The sequence below is a fragment of the Microcebus murinus genome, chromosome 6 (genome assembly GCF_040939455.1).
Source record: "Microcebus murinus isolate Inina chromosome 6, M.murinus_Inina_mat1.0, whole genome shotgun sequence".
Classification (NCBI taxonomy): domain Eukaryota; kingdom Metazoa; phylum Chordata; class Mammalia; order Primates; family Cheirogaleidae; genus Microcebus; species Microcebus murinus.
Window position 1 is genome coordinate 77,895,179 of NC_134109.1, and position 16,975 is coordinate 77,912,153.

Below are 16,975 nucleotides of genomic sequence, written 5' to 3' on the forward strand. Positions count from 1 at the left end.
AAATTACCTGTTCATTCCAGGGTCATTCTATTGCAAATGTACTCAATTGTGCTATTACTAATGACTTTCTGCACAAAAATGAATTTTGTGACTTTCTCTGAGCAGTTGTTTTGCAACAGTTAATTCTTTAACATTGTTCAGTATTTTTTGAAGAGGAAAAAAAATGCCTGTTGTATTTCTATACCCTTTCTTTTGGAACCTTATGATGCCTGGGTCCTGAAAATTAAGATTTAGAATATGTCCCAAATTACCTCCCTGGTTGCCTTTATTTTCTCTTTTCAGACAATTTCAGCTTAATACATTCACCTTTCTTATGCACACTTTTTATTGACTGTTACATTTCCTCTTTACTATTCATTTTAAACTAACCTCATTCTATTATTTAGTTATGCATTGATTTATATTGGTTGATTTGGTCTGTTAAGCTCATCAAGATTATCTTGTCTTCATCTTTCTTTTTAAAAGATTAAAAAAATTTTAATTATAGGTATGTAATTGTTGCATATATTTATCATCTTTCTCTTTTATTGCTTTATTGTGATATATCTCATAATATATTTCACATACTTTCCATTAATTCCAATTGCCATTAAACTATAAAAGCCTCCCCAATAGCTAAATTAAAGCCCAAACTCTGACCTCAAATTATTCATCTTATTAGCTTTCAAATGTTGCCTTATTACTTTTATTAGAATCTAAATTATAATTTGAATGTGTCATGCTTTTAATTGATTGGTTGATTGTATTATTCCTTTGTTTAATCAACCACAGTTTGAGTCCTTTCTATGTACTAAACTTTATTAGTCTACTTGGGCTGCCATAACAAAATATAATAGACTGAGTGGCTTAAACAGCAGAAATTTATTTTTTCACAGTTCTGGATGCTGGGAAGTCCAAGATCAAGGTATCGGCTGAGTTTCTGTTTCTTCCTGGCTTGCAGAGTATCACCTTCTGAAGATATCCTCACATAGCCTAGAGAGGGAGAACTCTGTTGTCTCTTCCTCTTAGAAGGGCACTAGCCCTGTCAGTTTAGGGCCCTGCCTTTATGACCTCATTTAAGGCTTTATAACCTCCTCATCAGGCCCAGTGTCCAAATATAGTCACAATGAATGGGTGTTAGGACTTCAACATATGAACTTGGTAGGGTGGGGGACACAGTTCAGTCCATAGCACCTCCTATTTAGTGTCACTGTTTTGTCAGTTGATTGAGGTGACTAGTATTCTGTTATTTTTATGTACACTTTTTAAATTATTGTAACTTTATGTAGAGTTTAGTTAATCTGCCAGCACGAGTTCTCCTCATTAGTCTTCTTTAACTTTTTTAGAGTAGAGTATATTTTTTGCTTATTCTTTCAGAACTGTAGACAATTTATCTTTTGTCCCATATAGATACATTCACTTGAGTTTTTTCTTAGATATATAAAAATGTAGGGTACTGTTGTAAATGATACTTTTTTTAGAAAAATCATTTCTGGTATCTTTTGAAGGTCTTCCTACAACTTTTCCTTTTTTCCGGTGCTAGCTAGAACTTCCAGAATAATGTTATACAATATTGGTGATTGAGGATCTCTTTATCGTCTTTGTGAATTTAGTAGAATTTCTAATGTTGCACAGAGAAGTATGATCATGGCTGTTGTTTTGAGGTATCCTTTATCGTGATAAGGAAGTGTTATGTTCCCCACCCCCTCACCAGAATTTGATACTAATTTTTATGAAATCTGGTTTTGCAAGTGTTCCACAGACTTTTTTAATGGGAATTTTTGAGATAATTTAGATGATTAATTGCTATTGTAAAAAATTATATAGAAATCTTCTGGATACCCTCTACCCAGTTTTTCCAGTGACATTTTACAAAACTATACTGTACACAACCAGGATACAATCCACCATATTCAGATTTCCTCAGTTTTAGGTTTATCACATGTATCTACACCACAGACAAGATACACAACAGTTCAGTGACAGTAGAATCTCTTCTTCCTGTTGCTTTTTTTATAACCACATCCGCTTCCCTCTTAGTCTGGCAACCACCAATCTGTTCTCTCAATTGTTTCTATGATTTAGTCATTTCAAAAATGTTATACAAATGGAATCATAAGTATGTAATCTTTTTTTTCATTTAGCATGTTTCCCTTAGGATTCATCCAAATGGTTGAATGTCTCAGGAGTTTGTTCCTTTTTCTTGTTGAGTGGTATTCTATTATATGTATGTACAGAGTTTGTTTAGCCATTGACTCATTGAAGGGCATCTAGGCTGTTTCTAGGCTATTATTAATACAAATAGGGTTGCTGTGAACATTTTCATGTATAAGTTTTCCTGTGACTAAGTTTTCTCTGGGGTAAATGACCAAGTGTGCATTTGCTAGGCGTTACATGTTTACTTTTATAAAAGACTGCCAAACTTTTTTCTATAGTGGCCATGTCATGTTACATTGCCAGCAGCGGTGTGTGAGCAATTCATTTTCTAAGCACCCTCACCAGTATTTGAAATATTCACTATTTTTTTATTTTAGTCATTCTGATAGTTGTGTAGTGATAACAACTCACTGTGGTTTTTTTTTTTTTTTTTTTTGAGACAGAGTCTCGCTTGTTGACCAGGCTAGAGTGAGTGCCGTGGTGTCAGCCTGGCTCACAGCAACCTCAAACTCCTGGGCTCAAGCGATCCTTCTGCCTCAGCCTCCCAAGTAGCTGGGACTACAGGCATGCGCCACCATGCCCGGCTAATTTTCTATATATATTAGTTGGCCAATTAATTTCTTTCTATTTATAGTAGAGACAGGGTCTTGCTCTTGCTCAGGCTGGTTTTGAACTCCTGACCTCGAGCAATCCGCCCGCCTCAGCCTCCCAGAGTGCTAGGATTACAGGCGTGAGCCACCGCGCCCGGCTTCACTGTGGTTTTCATTTGCATTTCCCTAATGGCTAATGATGAATATCTTTTCATTTTATTATTTGTACCTTTTATAAAATGTTGGTTCTTTTGCCCATTTTCTCATTGAATTGTTTGCTTTTTTACTCTTGAGTTTTGAGAAATTTTTTATATATTCTAGATATTAGTCCTTTTTTAAAATATGTAGTTTGAAAATATTTTCTCCCAATCTGTGGCTTGTCTGTTCATCCTCTTAACGTGGTCTTCCACAGAGCAAAGGTTTAAATTTTAATAAGGTTCAATTTATTAGTTTTCCCTTTCAGGGATCATGCTTTTGCTTTCAAGTCCAAGAACTCTCTGCCTAGCTGTAAGTCCTGAAGATTTATCTTATGTTTTTTCCCTAACAGTATTATAGTTTTATTAAGGCGTAATATTTAGATCAAGGGGGTGGACTGTACAGAAGCTTTTTAATTTGGTCAGGTCCCATTTATTTTTTTGTTTGTTTGTTTCCTGTGATTGCTTTGGGGGTCTTCTTCAAAATTTCTTTGCCAAGGCTGATGTCCATAAGAGTTTTTCCAACATTTTCTTCTAGAATTCTTATGGTTTCATGCCATAGGTTTAAGTCTGTTATCCATTATGAGTTGATTTTTGTGGGTAGTGAGATGTACAGATCCTGTTTCAGTCTTCTACATGTGGCTATCCAATTTTCCCAGCACCATTTATTGAATAGGGATTCTTTTCCCCAGTGTATGTTTTTGTCTGCTTTGTCAAAGATCACATGGTAATATGAGTATGGTTTTATATCTGGGTTCTCTGTTCTCATCCATTGGTCTATGTCTTTGTTCTTGTACTATGCTGTTTTGGTTACTATAGCCTTGTAGTATAGCTTGAACTCTGGTAAATTGATGTCTCCAAATTTGTTCTTTTTGCTTAAGGTTGCTTTGATTATACAGAGTCTTCTCTGGTTCCATATGAAGCATAGAATTATTTTTTCTAGATTTGTAAAAAATGATGTTGGCATCAAGGGTATCCAAATGGGGGCAGAAGAGGCCAAACTATTGCTGTTTGCTGATGTTATGATCTTGTATCTAGAAAACCCCAAATATTCTGCCAAGAGATAACTGGAATTGATAGATAAATTCGGCAAAGTCTCAGGTTACAAAATCAGTGTACACAAATCAGTAGCATTCATATATGCCAAAAATAGGCTGAGAACCAAATCAAAGACTCAGTACCTTTCATAATAGCAACCAAGAAAATAACATACCTAGGAATATATTTAACTAAGGAGGTGAAAGACCTCTATAGGGAGAACTACAAAACAGTGAGGAAGAAAATAGCAGAGGAAGTAAACAGATGGAAAAACATGCCATGCATATGGATCTGCAGAATCAGCATTATTAAAATGTCTATACTACCCAAAGTGTTCCATAGATTCAGTGCAATCCCTGTTAAAATATTGATGCAGAATGTTCTAGGAGGCATATGCTCAAAATTATCTACATAGATGTTGGGTGATTGTGCCAGTAGATTACCTGCCTTTCTTCTGTTCCACTACTTATTCCTAAATCCATGCTAGATACTGTCATAGAAGCCTTTTCTTAAATTTTTTATGTTACATTATATGAAATATATACTATCAACAACAAAATATATATATATATTTTTTGACAGAGCCGTGCTCTGTCACCCTGACCAGAGTGCAGTGGCATCATTGTAGCTCACTGCAGCCTCAAACTCTTGGGCTCAAGTGATCCTTCTGCCTCAGCCTCCCAAGTAGCTGAGACTACAGGTGAATTCACCATGCCCTGCTAGTTTTTCTATTTTTTGTAGAGATGGGGTTTCACTCTTGCTGGGGCTGGTCTTGAACTCCTGACATCAAATCATCCTCCCACATTGGCCTCCCAGAGTGCTAGTCCCAGGCTACTGCAAGTGGCTTTCTTTCTGATATTTTATAGATAAAAGTAAACAACAAAAATTTGGTATGAGGTTTAAACATAATATCTTCATGACTTTTAGGTGGAACGTAGGTTATTTGTATGAGTCAGTGAGCTAGTTCATTATCCTTCCCATTTCCTTAGTGCATTTTAAAGCTCATTTTTAAAACTAATTTTTCAGTGAGTTTTGGGAGATTCTATAAATGTATGACATTTGAAAACAAGAGGTGGAGATCAGTGTAGATTATGTTGAAATTTTATCTATCTGAGAATAAACGGTTGATTAATATTATTTGAAAATTGAAGAGGGACTTATTCAGTAATATTTTCATGTATTAAAAATGAAGTTTGTGATTTTTTTATATAATAAAAACTATAGGATCAAACTCAGTTTTTTAATGACCTCTCCTTTTTAAAATAATGCCAGTTTAGCATTGTTTTATAAAACATAGCTTTTCCCCACTGTTTATGAATATGCTAAAAATGTTACAGCAGCCCATTACACCAATATTTACTTCTCCTTGAATTCCAGAACTTAATCATGAATTATTATGGTGGTTGTTGCTGTAAAATGATTGTTGTGTATAATATGCCTGAGCAAAGTGCTGACTCATAAAAGCCCTGAATATATATGTTCATTCTTTTCTAATACATGGAGAGTCATCAAATTATAGAAAGCCAAACTCTTGAGACAATTTTATTACATTGCCTATAAACAGGTAAGACTGAATCTTAGTCACTTTCTTGACTATTTATTCCTGAATTAATAAGACTTACTATCAAGAATCATTGTATTCAGTGGCATGCTGACAAATTTTTAACAATCAGCTTTCAAGAAGGGACAAAAGGCAATGATTTATAGCATTTGCATACTCCCACTTTGACTGCTTTCATTCAATATGACATCATAACATGTGGCATTGGCAAGAAATGAGCAACAGTACCACATTATATAGTGTTTCCATCATACAGATATGCTAGACATAAACTCCTTCAAGAACATAGGTAATTGTAAAGTATAGTAAAATAATTAGGAAGTAATGAGTTTTGAGAATTTATTACTTTATTTTAAAAGTAATTTATTTCATTGTAAAGTTACATAATTTCGCTTTTAATAATGACTTGCAAAATTTCTGAAAATTTATTATCTGGCTGATAGGCGCCAGTATAAACAGGCTCTAGCAAACCAATGCCTGTATTGAGCTTGAATTACTGTAAAGTATTAATGAGATTCCCACTCCATGATCTATGGGTGAGTTTCGAGGGAGTGCATAAAATCTGAAAATTTATACATATATGCATTTTTCTGAGGAGAAATACCTGTTGAGTACCGAGTGTATGTCCGCTACTATAGTTTATGGACTGGGATTGGGCAACAGTGATGGCCAAATGGAGCATACTTGTTGCCCTCGCCCTGTTTACAGACATGGGGGAGACAGGCATTAATCAAATAATCGTCCAAATTTGAAAATTACAGATATATAAAGGCCTTCTTTAGGAAGTTATATATGAGTTGAGATCTTAAAGATAAGTAGAAGGTATTTATGAGGTAAAGATGAAGAAAGGGATTCCACAGAAAGGGAATAGTACTGCAAGGGCACTGAAAGGTATGAAGGAAGATAGATCAGTGCAATTTGAGCATTAGAGAGTCAAGGGGAGAATGGGAAGTGAGAATGGAACTCAGAGAGGCAAAGACCAGCTCATGCACTGCCTAGTAGATCTTAAAAGCATTCAGAAGACCTTCAAGACATTGAAACAAGAGAGTGGTCTAATGAAGTTTATATTTTTTAGAAAGATTACTATTCCACCTGCAGAGTAGTGAAATTATTTGAGGAGATTATGAGCAGATGCATGAAAAAGACATGCAAGTGGTAATGGTGATTGGAATAGAGTGGAAGTTGTGAAAAGATATTCAATCTTTTACTATTTATTGAGCATTTATTATGTTCACATGCTGTTCAGGGTACAGGAATTATGCAGCAAACCAATCCCTACTTTCCTAGCATTTATATTCTAGCAGTAGGGGTAAACAGCAAACAAAAATAAATGATTTGAGATTATTATGAGTGCAGTGCTATGAAGCAATAAAGTAGAATAATGGGGTCTGGGTTTTATTTGGATTATTTTTAATTCTTTTCCTCCTGCTTTCTTATAGGGTATTCTTAAAATAAGGTGTATAATTTTAATTTTTGATTAATTATATTAATTGCAAGAATCACTAGTAGACCCACTTTTGTTTTATATAGTAATAATTACATCTAACATTTATTAAAAGTATATGATGAATGTCATGAAAGACAGGCTGAGGAGCTATTCCAGATGGACTGAAGAGACATAACTAAATATAATGTGTGATCCTGGAATGAATCCTGCACTGGAAATTTTTTAGAATGTTATGGAAGATGTTATTAGCACAGTGTAGAAAAGTGGAATATGGACTGTAGATTAGATAAGTGTTGTGTTAGTTTTAAATTTCCTGAATTAGATTACTGTACTGTGATTACATAAGAGAACACTCTTGCTTTTAGGAAATACACTCAAGTATGTATTAAAGAGCAATGGAGCAGAATATATGTAACCTCCTTTGAAATAGTTCAGAGTATAATAAATGGTTGTACATGGAAATATACAAAGAGAATGTTAAAAATTAATGTGAAAATACAGGTAAAGGGCACACAGGAATTTTCTATATTATTCTTGTCACTTTTCTATAAATTTGAAATAATTTCAAAATAAAAATGAATTAAAAACAAAGGTATATAGTCCCAAACATTACATGAAACTTTTTACATGAATGCACATTCAGTAATCCCATATAAACTATGAGATATATTGCTATTCCTATTTTAGAGATGAGGAAACTAGAGGTCAGGTAAGTGCATATTCTGAGAAAGTGGGAAAATCAGTATTTGATCTTCTGTGACCATTAAATCCTCAAACAAAATACTAATCTTTTAAGAAATGTAGGAAAGTGACTTTAAAAAGTTAAATTTCTGTTATCATCACCTCCTTGCCTCTTTCCCAGAAGTAATTCCTGGTATATTCTTCTGGAAATTTTGAATAGGAGTGTGTATGTGTGTGTGTGTGTGCGCGTGTGCGCGCGCTCGCATGCACACACACACACATTCTTTAAACTGGGAGTATAATAAATATGCTGCTTACAATATGCATGATTTTTTTTAAGAGACAAGGTCTTGCTCTGTTGTCCAGGCTGGAGTGCAGTGGCTTGATCATAGCTCACTGCAGCCTTGAACTCCTGGGTTCTTGTGATCCTTCTGTGTCAGTGTCTAGTAGCTAGGGCTACAGGTGGCCACCACCATATGACTGCATCTGATCTTCCCATTTTAGCCTCCCAAAGTGCTGGGATTACAGGCGTGTGAACCACTGTGCCTAGCCTGCATGATCTTTTTTATTTCATCTTAATCTCTTTCTTGAGTGACTTTGTGAAGTAAATTAAATAGCAAGAACTTTTTATTAATTTATTTAAAATTTTTATTAAATTATTCAATTATTAAAATAATAGCTTTTCTTATCTCAGTTTGTATCTAAGAGCTACATTAAATGCATTTGATATATGTGTGTTAATTTTTGGTGTTTGGCTTTTGGCAGGTGGTTTTGGAATGTATGCTTAAAAAAGACCTCATTTATAATAAGGTCACTCCAACATTTCATCACTGGAAGATTGATGACAAGAAGTTTGGCCTTACCTTTCAAAGTCCTGCTGATGCTAGGGCTTTTGATAGAGGCATTCGAAGAGCTATAGAGGATATTTCTCAAGGTAGGTATTCTTGACTATTTTCTTAATTTGTTATATAGAGTGGAGGTTATCTTTTTAAAAGTTGACCCAAAGTAGTTCTTGAACTTGAAGCAAATCAGCTTTTGTGATATGTGAACAGACTTTGAAAGCTCACACAATAAGTGAAGATAAAAAATAATCTCCTTAAACTGATTTATATTTGTCACATCACAGTCTATACCAATGGTATGTATTTCTTGAGCCCGTCAGCAGCAGCCTTCAGATAATTCAAATGTTCTAAAATAAGAGCTTGCAGAAGAGGGGAATGGTAAGGTAGACTGTAAATCCCAGTTATGTATACTTACATGTGTGTTCTAATACCAGTCACAGCCTTTTTTTGGTAATTAAATAAAAAGAGAACTTAAAATATTCAAATATATGTAGACTCTAGCTATTCTATGACAAAATCCTTTACTTGATTGATTTCATTATTGAGGATCAACAGAGACCATAAACCTATCTATTTTATTCTTTTGTATATCTTGCCAGTCTATTAGGGTGATTAACTCTAAAGCATATAGGTTTTGAGTGGAAGAAGAATGTTTTTTCATGTAAGACTGGCTTGTGTTTATTTAAACAAGAACCACATTAAAACCCATTTCTTCTCAAAAAGGAAGAAATAACTAAGACTTGATTTTTTTTCTACTTAAATTAGGAAAATTATCTCTATTAATAACTTTCTAAATAAAGTAACTGGATTAAATTGTGTTAGACCACATTGTAATATGTGTATTTTGAAGATGTTATTTTAATTGGAAAAATTGAAGAAATGAACTAATTACCAGACCAACCAAAGGCAAGAACATGGAAATGTTTAGTACAAATCTGTTTTGATAGTGCATAAAACTGTGGTTAAGTAATTTGTTTAGCTGCATTAAAAGATTAGAGTTTGGTAAATAAGCAGTTTTTGATTTCTGATCCAGAAAAAATTACCATGAAATGATAGTAATCATTTTATCTCTATTGTAAGAACCCATAAATTGTCCCTAGATTAGTGTTCTCACCTTGGCTGCACATTAGAATCACTTGGGAAGCTTTTGAAGACTAGAGTGACTAGTCCCCATTTTAAAGCTATTGAATCTATATGGGGGTAGAGCTGAGGCATCCCTTATTTTTCAAAAGCTCCAAGCGAGAAAGTTCACATGTGATGAGGAATTGTTGCTCTAGTAAAATGATTATAATTTGAATTTGGAAAAAAATGATAAGAAATTTAGATATTAAAAAAATGCATGATGTCCTGGGCATCACCCCACAGAAATTGTGACAGTTTTTGGCTTGCTGCTATACTCTGGCATCAGTATATATTTTTTTTTTTTTTTTGAGACAGAGTCTCGCTTTGTTTTCCAGGCTAGAGTGAGTGCCGTGGCGTCAGCCTAGCTCACAGCAACCTCAAACTCCTGGGCTCAAGCGATCCTCCTGCCTCAGCCTCCCGAGTAGCTGGGACTACAGGCATGCGCCACCATGCCTGGCTAATTTTTTTTATATATATATCAGTTGGCCAATTAATTTCTTTCTATTTATAGTAGAGACGGGGTCTCGCTCTTGCTCAGGCTGGTTTTGAACTCCTGACCTTGAGCAATCCGCCCGCCTCGGCCTCCCAAGAGCTAGGATTACAGGCGTGAGCCACAGCGCCCGGCCTAGTATATTTTTTTAACAGTTCCCAGTTGATTCTAATCTTTAGCCAGGTTTGAAGAACCAGTGCTTTAAAAAAAAAGATCATTATCTATGACTGCTGGAATTTATATGATTTATTTTAAAGTTTTGAATTACTTTTAAGCCCATGCTCATGTCCCATGAGAGTATACTTTCTTCTTTCACTAGGATCAAATAGGTTGGGTTTAATGTTTTAGGAAGGAATTTGTAAAGAGGAGCTTACAAACTCTAGGTCAGGTAGAATAGTCTGCAGTACTCAGACTGTCTTGTTATTTTTGAACATGTTTTTAACATGTTGGCATTATTATCAGTTGCTATGTGGACTTTTAGCAGTCTCATTAATTTTCTTTTACTTAGCTTTTCATGACAATAAAAATAAGCTATGCTACTCTTTCCAAAGGACAAATTTTTTATCTCATGCCTACTCCATGCTGGCTATGTCTTCTGGAAGGTAGCATAAACTCAGAATACTTTGCTAGAACAAATCCTGTCTTACTAATTTATTGGAATTAAAGATACTCTTGAGCCCTATGAAAACCTATGCAGAGACATTGATGCACAAAAGTCAACAGCAACAATTGGCCATTAGCTATTAATAGTAGAATAAGACTCATTTGTTTTCTTTCTTAATTAAAACAGCTGTAATCCTGATTTTGGGCACTAAATACTGTTTCCTGGATCGGAGCATTTAGGAAAATTGCATAAATCACATGTTACTGTCACCTAAATAAACTGAGGAGTGTGTGATCATATTAATCTGCCTACCAGTTTGAGTATTTGGGAGAAATCTAGGGTAGGGCTTGCTGGGGATAGTATACTTTCAGAGAAAATATCTGTTTAGTAACTGGAAATTTACCTGTAGAAGGGAGAAATAATCCCTTTGTTCTCTGTTATTCTAACACAGGGGCAAATACAGGTGGCCATTATCTGACTGGTTGCCAGGCAGTCCAGAATCATCTTTGATAAATCTTACATAGTGTTGTAATGACATAATCAGTTATTAATACTGAAATCTAAGACCAGAATCTTGTGCTTAATTAACTATCACCTGTTTCCTTAGGATGTCCCGAATCAAAAAATGAAGCTGAGGGAGCAGATGACTTACAAGTAAGTATTTTGGCTTGAAAGGAATTTCTAAACAAAGGTTGTGAAGGAAATCAGTAGCCTTAATAAATAAACTCATAAATTATAATACTAAGAAAATTTTGAAGACACTGTATTTGTCAGGGTTCTCCAGAGAAAAGTACAAATAGGTTGAGTAACATCCCTAATCTGAAAATTTGAAATCAGAAATGCTTCAAAGTTTGAAACTTTTTGAGTGCTGACACCATGGTGGAAAATTCCACACCTAACCTCATGTGACATGTTGAGTCACAGTCAAAACTCGGTGAAAATTTTATTTCACAAAATTATTAAAAATAGTGTATGAAATTACCTTCAGTCTATGTATATAAAGTGAATATGAAACATAAGAAATCTGTGTGTAAACTTGGATACCCTTTTAAGATATGTCGTTATACAGATATTTAAAAATCTGAAATTTGAAATAGTCTAGTTCCTAGTATTTTGCATACTTAGCCTGTATATAGAAAGAGAAGTTCTTGTTTGTTTGTTTGTTTACTTGTGTTTTAAAGGAATTGGCTCACAAGATTGTGGGGTTGGCAGGGCAGGCAGGTATGCTGGAAATTGGCATGAGTTGATGCTGCTGCCTTGTACCAGAAGGCAATCTCTGGCCAAAAATCCATTCTCTTCAGAGGACCTCAGTCTGTTCTCTTTACGGCCTTAAACTGATTGAATAAGGCTACCCATATTATGGAAGATAATCTCCTGTACTCAGTGTCTATTAATTTAAATGTTAGTCACATCTAAAAATTACCTTTACAGCAACATCTAGACTAGTGTTTGACCAGACAACTGAGCCTAACAGCTTAGCCAAATTAACACCTAAAATTAACCATTCCAGATACATCATTTCCCAGAAGAAAATAGACAAGGTTCTTATATAAAAAATTCATAGGAAAGGATTGCAAATTGCTAGTAAGCTTATGGACACTGTTATGTTTTAACTGATTGGTGATCAGTAGGTAGTATAAATTAAAGTAAATGTAACATTTTTAGTTACCAGATGACCAAAGGTTTAAAAAAATTATATTCCCCCTCCTGTGTTTGTAAGATTGACAGATTGATGCCCTGCTGAAGAAATTGTAGATTGGTACATTTTTTTCTAGAAAGCAATTTGACAGTATGTATTAAGAAGCCATAAAGGCAGAAACATTCATGGCTGTCGATCTAATGAAGAGATACACAAAAATTTGTACACATCGATTTTGTTATATAGATATATATTTTTAAATATTATTTGGTAATGAATGAGAAAGTATCTAAATAGCTAACAATAAGATAATGGGAATGATTGAATAAGGTATGTCTGTCATGCAAGCACTAAAAATTATATTGTTTATGAATTTGCAATATATTGAGCAACAGAAGCAAAAAAAATTATATGGTGTTATCTTCATTACTCAACTAAAATGATAAATGTTTTGTTGGTTACCTTTGGATTTCAGGAATCTGAGCTATATTGCTTTCTTTTTAATATTTCTCTGTACTTTTTTAGTTTGCTTAATATCCGTACATGTTATGTTAATATTCTAATATTCATATTATTTTAAAATAGTTGATTAAAGACATGGCAAAATATGTACACAGTTTAATACTTTTAAAATCAGAAAATAGAAATATAGTTGTTTTAGGAAATTTGAGCTATATAGCACAATTTAAGGATAAAACATAAATTTGCTACCATCCATGATAACTTCCATACATGTTTTAAAATATGATCTTCGGTATTTTTTCTGTAAATGCATAAACATAATAAGTAATATGGTGTCATTATACCATAATCTGCTTTTTTTCACTTAAATACATAGTAATATTTCTGTGTCCTTAAATACTTCTCAAGTTTATAATTTTTCACTTGTGTTTTTTTTAATAGATATAATCTAATTACCCATCCTCTATTGTATATTTGAGAGTTCTAGATGTGCATATTTATTCACTTGATGGTTAATTATTATTTTAAAAATACAATGAGTTGCAGTTGATTAGGTATCAGAACTGTGTAATACAATCCAAAAATAAGTGTATTTTTTAGTTAAGTATTTTCCAAAGTTCCATCAATCAAAATATGGGGCTGGTGGAAACATTTTTGTAATATGTCCTTTGTGGTGAAAGTAATTTGTTTAAAATTCAATTTTTACAAAAGAGTTTTCACATATTAACACTGTGTCCCTTAATGATTATTCATTTTTATATTCTTCTGATTTGGTTTCACTTAATTTCTACAGATAACATTGTATTTTTAAAAAGTACTATAGGACATAATTGTTTGCAAGACTTTGTGCATATAGTAGTCAGTGAGTTTTGTAAAACCCATTGTTTATTTTCATAATCACGTTCACTAGTAGTACCATATATGTCAGGGCTTTGGTATGTAAAAGTAAACCAGTGGGTAAAGTAGAAACAGTGGGAAGATATGAATGAGGAATAATGGCTTCACAGAGGCAGGCAAAATAGTAAAAAAGTTAGAAACCGGGAGAAGAAGGCTAGTAAAGAAGATTACTGTATCACAAAAGCGGCAAGAGAACTATTCTGTTGTTATCTCCTTGGGAAACTTGTTTCATAGTAAGATATCTCCAGTTCCATCAGTCCAACAGTTTATGCACACACACACACACACAACCCCTCTACAGTAGTTGTTATATCTTAGCTTCATTAGACATTAAAGTATTTGTTTAGTTTTTATTTTCATAATAAAATAGAAAATATGCAATGTCATTGGAGTCTCTCATTATAGGCTTCTATTTAATTGTAATTTCAATAGGAGCAATTTTTTTTTTTTTTTTTTTTGAGACAGAGTCTCGCTTTGTTGTCCAGGCTAGAGTGAGTGCCGTGGCGTCAGCCTAGCTCACAGCAACCTCAAACTCCTGGGCTCAAGCGATCCTCCTGCCTCAGCCTCCCGAGTAGCTGGGACTACAGGCATGCGCCACCATGCCCGGCTAATTTTTTATATATATATCAGTTGGCCAATTAATTTCTTTCTATTTATAGTAGAGACGGGGTCTCGCTCTTGCTCAGGCTGGTTTTGAACTCCTGACCTTGAGCAATCCGCCCGCCTCGGCCTCCCAAGAGCTAGGATTACAGGCGTGAGCCACAGCGCCCGGCCTTAAGTTTTAATTCTTGTTTTTTTCATACTGTGATGTTTTTAAAGTAGATTCACAAATTTTTTAAATATTTTCTCTTTTAGTGGAATATAATCCTCTTTCCCCTCCACTACTTTGATTGTACAATACTTAGTTGTTATCTTAACAAAGAGAATGTGGTAGAAATGACAAGAGTGTTGACTCCAAGGGCAAGTCTGAAGACATTGTAGCTTCTGTCTGATTCTCTCTCATCTATCACTAGTTTTGAGGGATGTGTGCTTGTCATATTATGAGGACATGCAAGCAACCCTATGTAGATGTCCACTAAAGCCTTCAGACAATTGCCATATTAGTCATGCACCTAGGAAATAGGTCAATTCTGCTCCAAACAAGCCCTTCAGATGACCACAGCCATAGCTGATACGTTGACTGCAACCTTACAAGGAATACTAAGCCAAAACCACTTAGCAAGTGGTTCTTGAGTTCCTGAAGAAACTGTGAAATAAATGTTTGCCGTTAATCTTGAGAATAATTTATTACTAATACAGATTTTGGTATCCATAAATGGGGTGCTACCATAATAAATACTTTAAATGTAAGAGTGACTTTGGACTTGGACAGTAAATGGAAACTGGAAGATCTTTGAGGAGAGTTTTAGTACAGTCCTGAAGAGACTGTTACTAGAAGCTTAAAGGCTTTGGGGCAAACTGCCAGTGAGGGCTTAAATGAAAATTAAGAAAACTAAATTGAAAAATGGAAGAAAGGGAATCTTTGTTGTGTAGTGGCAGAAAGTTTAGCAACAATGTCACCTACAGTAATGTGGGAAGCAGAAAATGTACCTAATGAACGAGCTGGGTGATTCAGCTGAGGAGATTATCAAGTAAAACATTAAAGCTATTGCCTGATGTCTTCTTACTGCTTGTGGTAAACAGCAGAGGAGAGAAATAATCTAAGGAAGGGCTCTTAACAAAAAGAAAATTCTCAGTATGTCAAACTGCTAAAACTAAGAAGTGGCTTCCAGGCAAAGATCAGATCCAGGGCCCTCTCAGAAAAGCAGTGTGTAAGAATAAAGCCAAGGATGTGACTGTAAATTCCTTCATTAAGACCTCAGAAAGATCTAAGGGTGGTGCCTCAGAGAACCTTTCAATCAAAGTAATTGGGTTTAGAAGAAGCTTGTAAGGGCATATCCCTTACCAGAAGTTTAAGAAGAGTTTCTCTCAGAGAGATTTGTAAGTGTGCTTTTTATCTAATGGAGTAAACTCCAATAAGATTCACAAGAGACCTATAAAGTTTTCCAAAGAATTATATTGGCAGAAATGCCACCAACTTGGACTGAAGAGAGGCCCTTTGGATCTCCAGAATTCCACAAGTGTGGCCTACCTTTTATGAAAATGGAAAAATGACTCAGAAATTAGAACCAAGATCTCAAATAGCAGAGCAAAGAGCCATGGAAAATTATTCCCAGGTCCTAAGTTATACTCCAGGAACTTCTGATGTTCCCATCTTGATTTCAGACTTGCTCTGGACTGATGACTATGTTGTTTTTCTCATTTTCTCCATTTTTGAACAAGAAGGTCATACAGCATTTATCCTCTGCCTGTCCTACCATTGTCTTTTAGGCATGTGTTGAGTAGATAATTTGTCTCTTTAGTTAACAGATTTTCAGATTGAGAAGAACTATATGCAAAAACCTTCACTTGAGTCATTGCACCCAAGAAGTTTCACCTGTATATGGACCTTTAGATTACATCTTAAATATGAAATTTTTACTGTAAAAGGATGAGACTTTGGGGAATCTTGGAAGGGAGTGAGTGTATTTTGCATTTGAGAAAAAAATATAAATAATTTGTGTCCAAAGAGTAGTGAATTGTAGTGGTTTTAATAAAATATATAAACAAATTCATTTATACTCACTTCACTGGAGTCTAATTCTCCTCTCCTTGAGTGTGTGATTAGAATGCTAGCTAAATTTTTCAGAGTCCATGTCCAGAATTACAACCACAAAGGAAAACTATTCAGTTTACCTTAGTACCATTAATTCATGATGTGCCAAAATTTTAAAAGGTCATTCTTCTTTTGGAATACACTGGAAGCTATAATGTATGCTAATTTATTTAGCCACTTCACTAGTAATAAAATACATGATATTAAGTTTCATAATTCACCTTGTGGGTTTTGCATAAATAAACATTTTGAGGTTTTGAATGCATTCTAACTGATTTAAGGTCGTGGTTTATTATCAGGTTTACTTTTTTGGTGATCATTTGCAAAGACAACTAATATAATTTAAAAGAATAACCCATTATCTAAGTTTTTTTTTAACCTAGAGGAAGTAATAATTATGTTATATTTAGATCATAAATGTCTTGAAGGCACTAAAAGTCATTGGAAATCTTCTCTGTTTTGAATACCCATTAATTCATTCAACGAATATTTGAGTACCTATTCTATGCCAATAACTGTGCTCATCGTTTGGTTATTTGTTAGTGGGCAGCTTTTTGTTTTCAGCAATTCATTGTCT

General features: G+C 34.3%; 1 protein-coding gene across 2 annotated transcripts in view; it reads left to right on the forward strand.

Moving 5' to 3' along the window:
• The window catches only part of SPRED1 (sprouty related EVH1 domain containing 1), a 97,903-nt gene that overhangs the window by 58,937 nt on the left and 21,991 nt on the right, over nt 1-16,975 (forward strand). For both annotated transcript variants that reach the window (XM_076004235.1, XM_076004236.1), the window contains 2 exons: nt 8,413-8,581; nt 11,313-11,359. In XM_076004235.1, the coding sequence (XP_075860350.1) occupies nt 8,413-8,581; nt 11,313-11,359 (216 nt within the window). The remainder of the gene's footprint in view (nt 1-8,412; nt 8,582-11,312; nt 11,360-16,975) is intronic.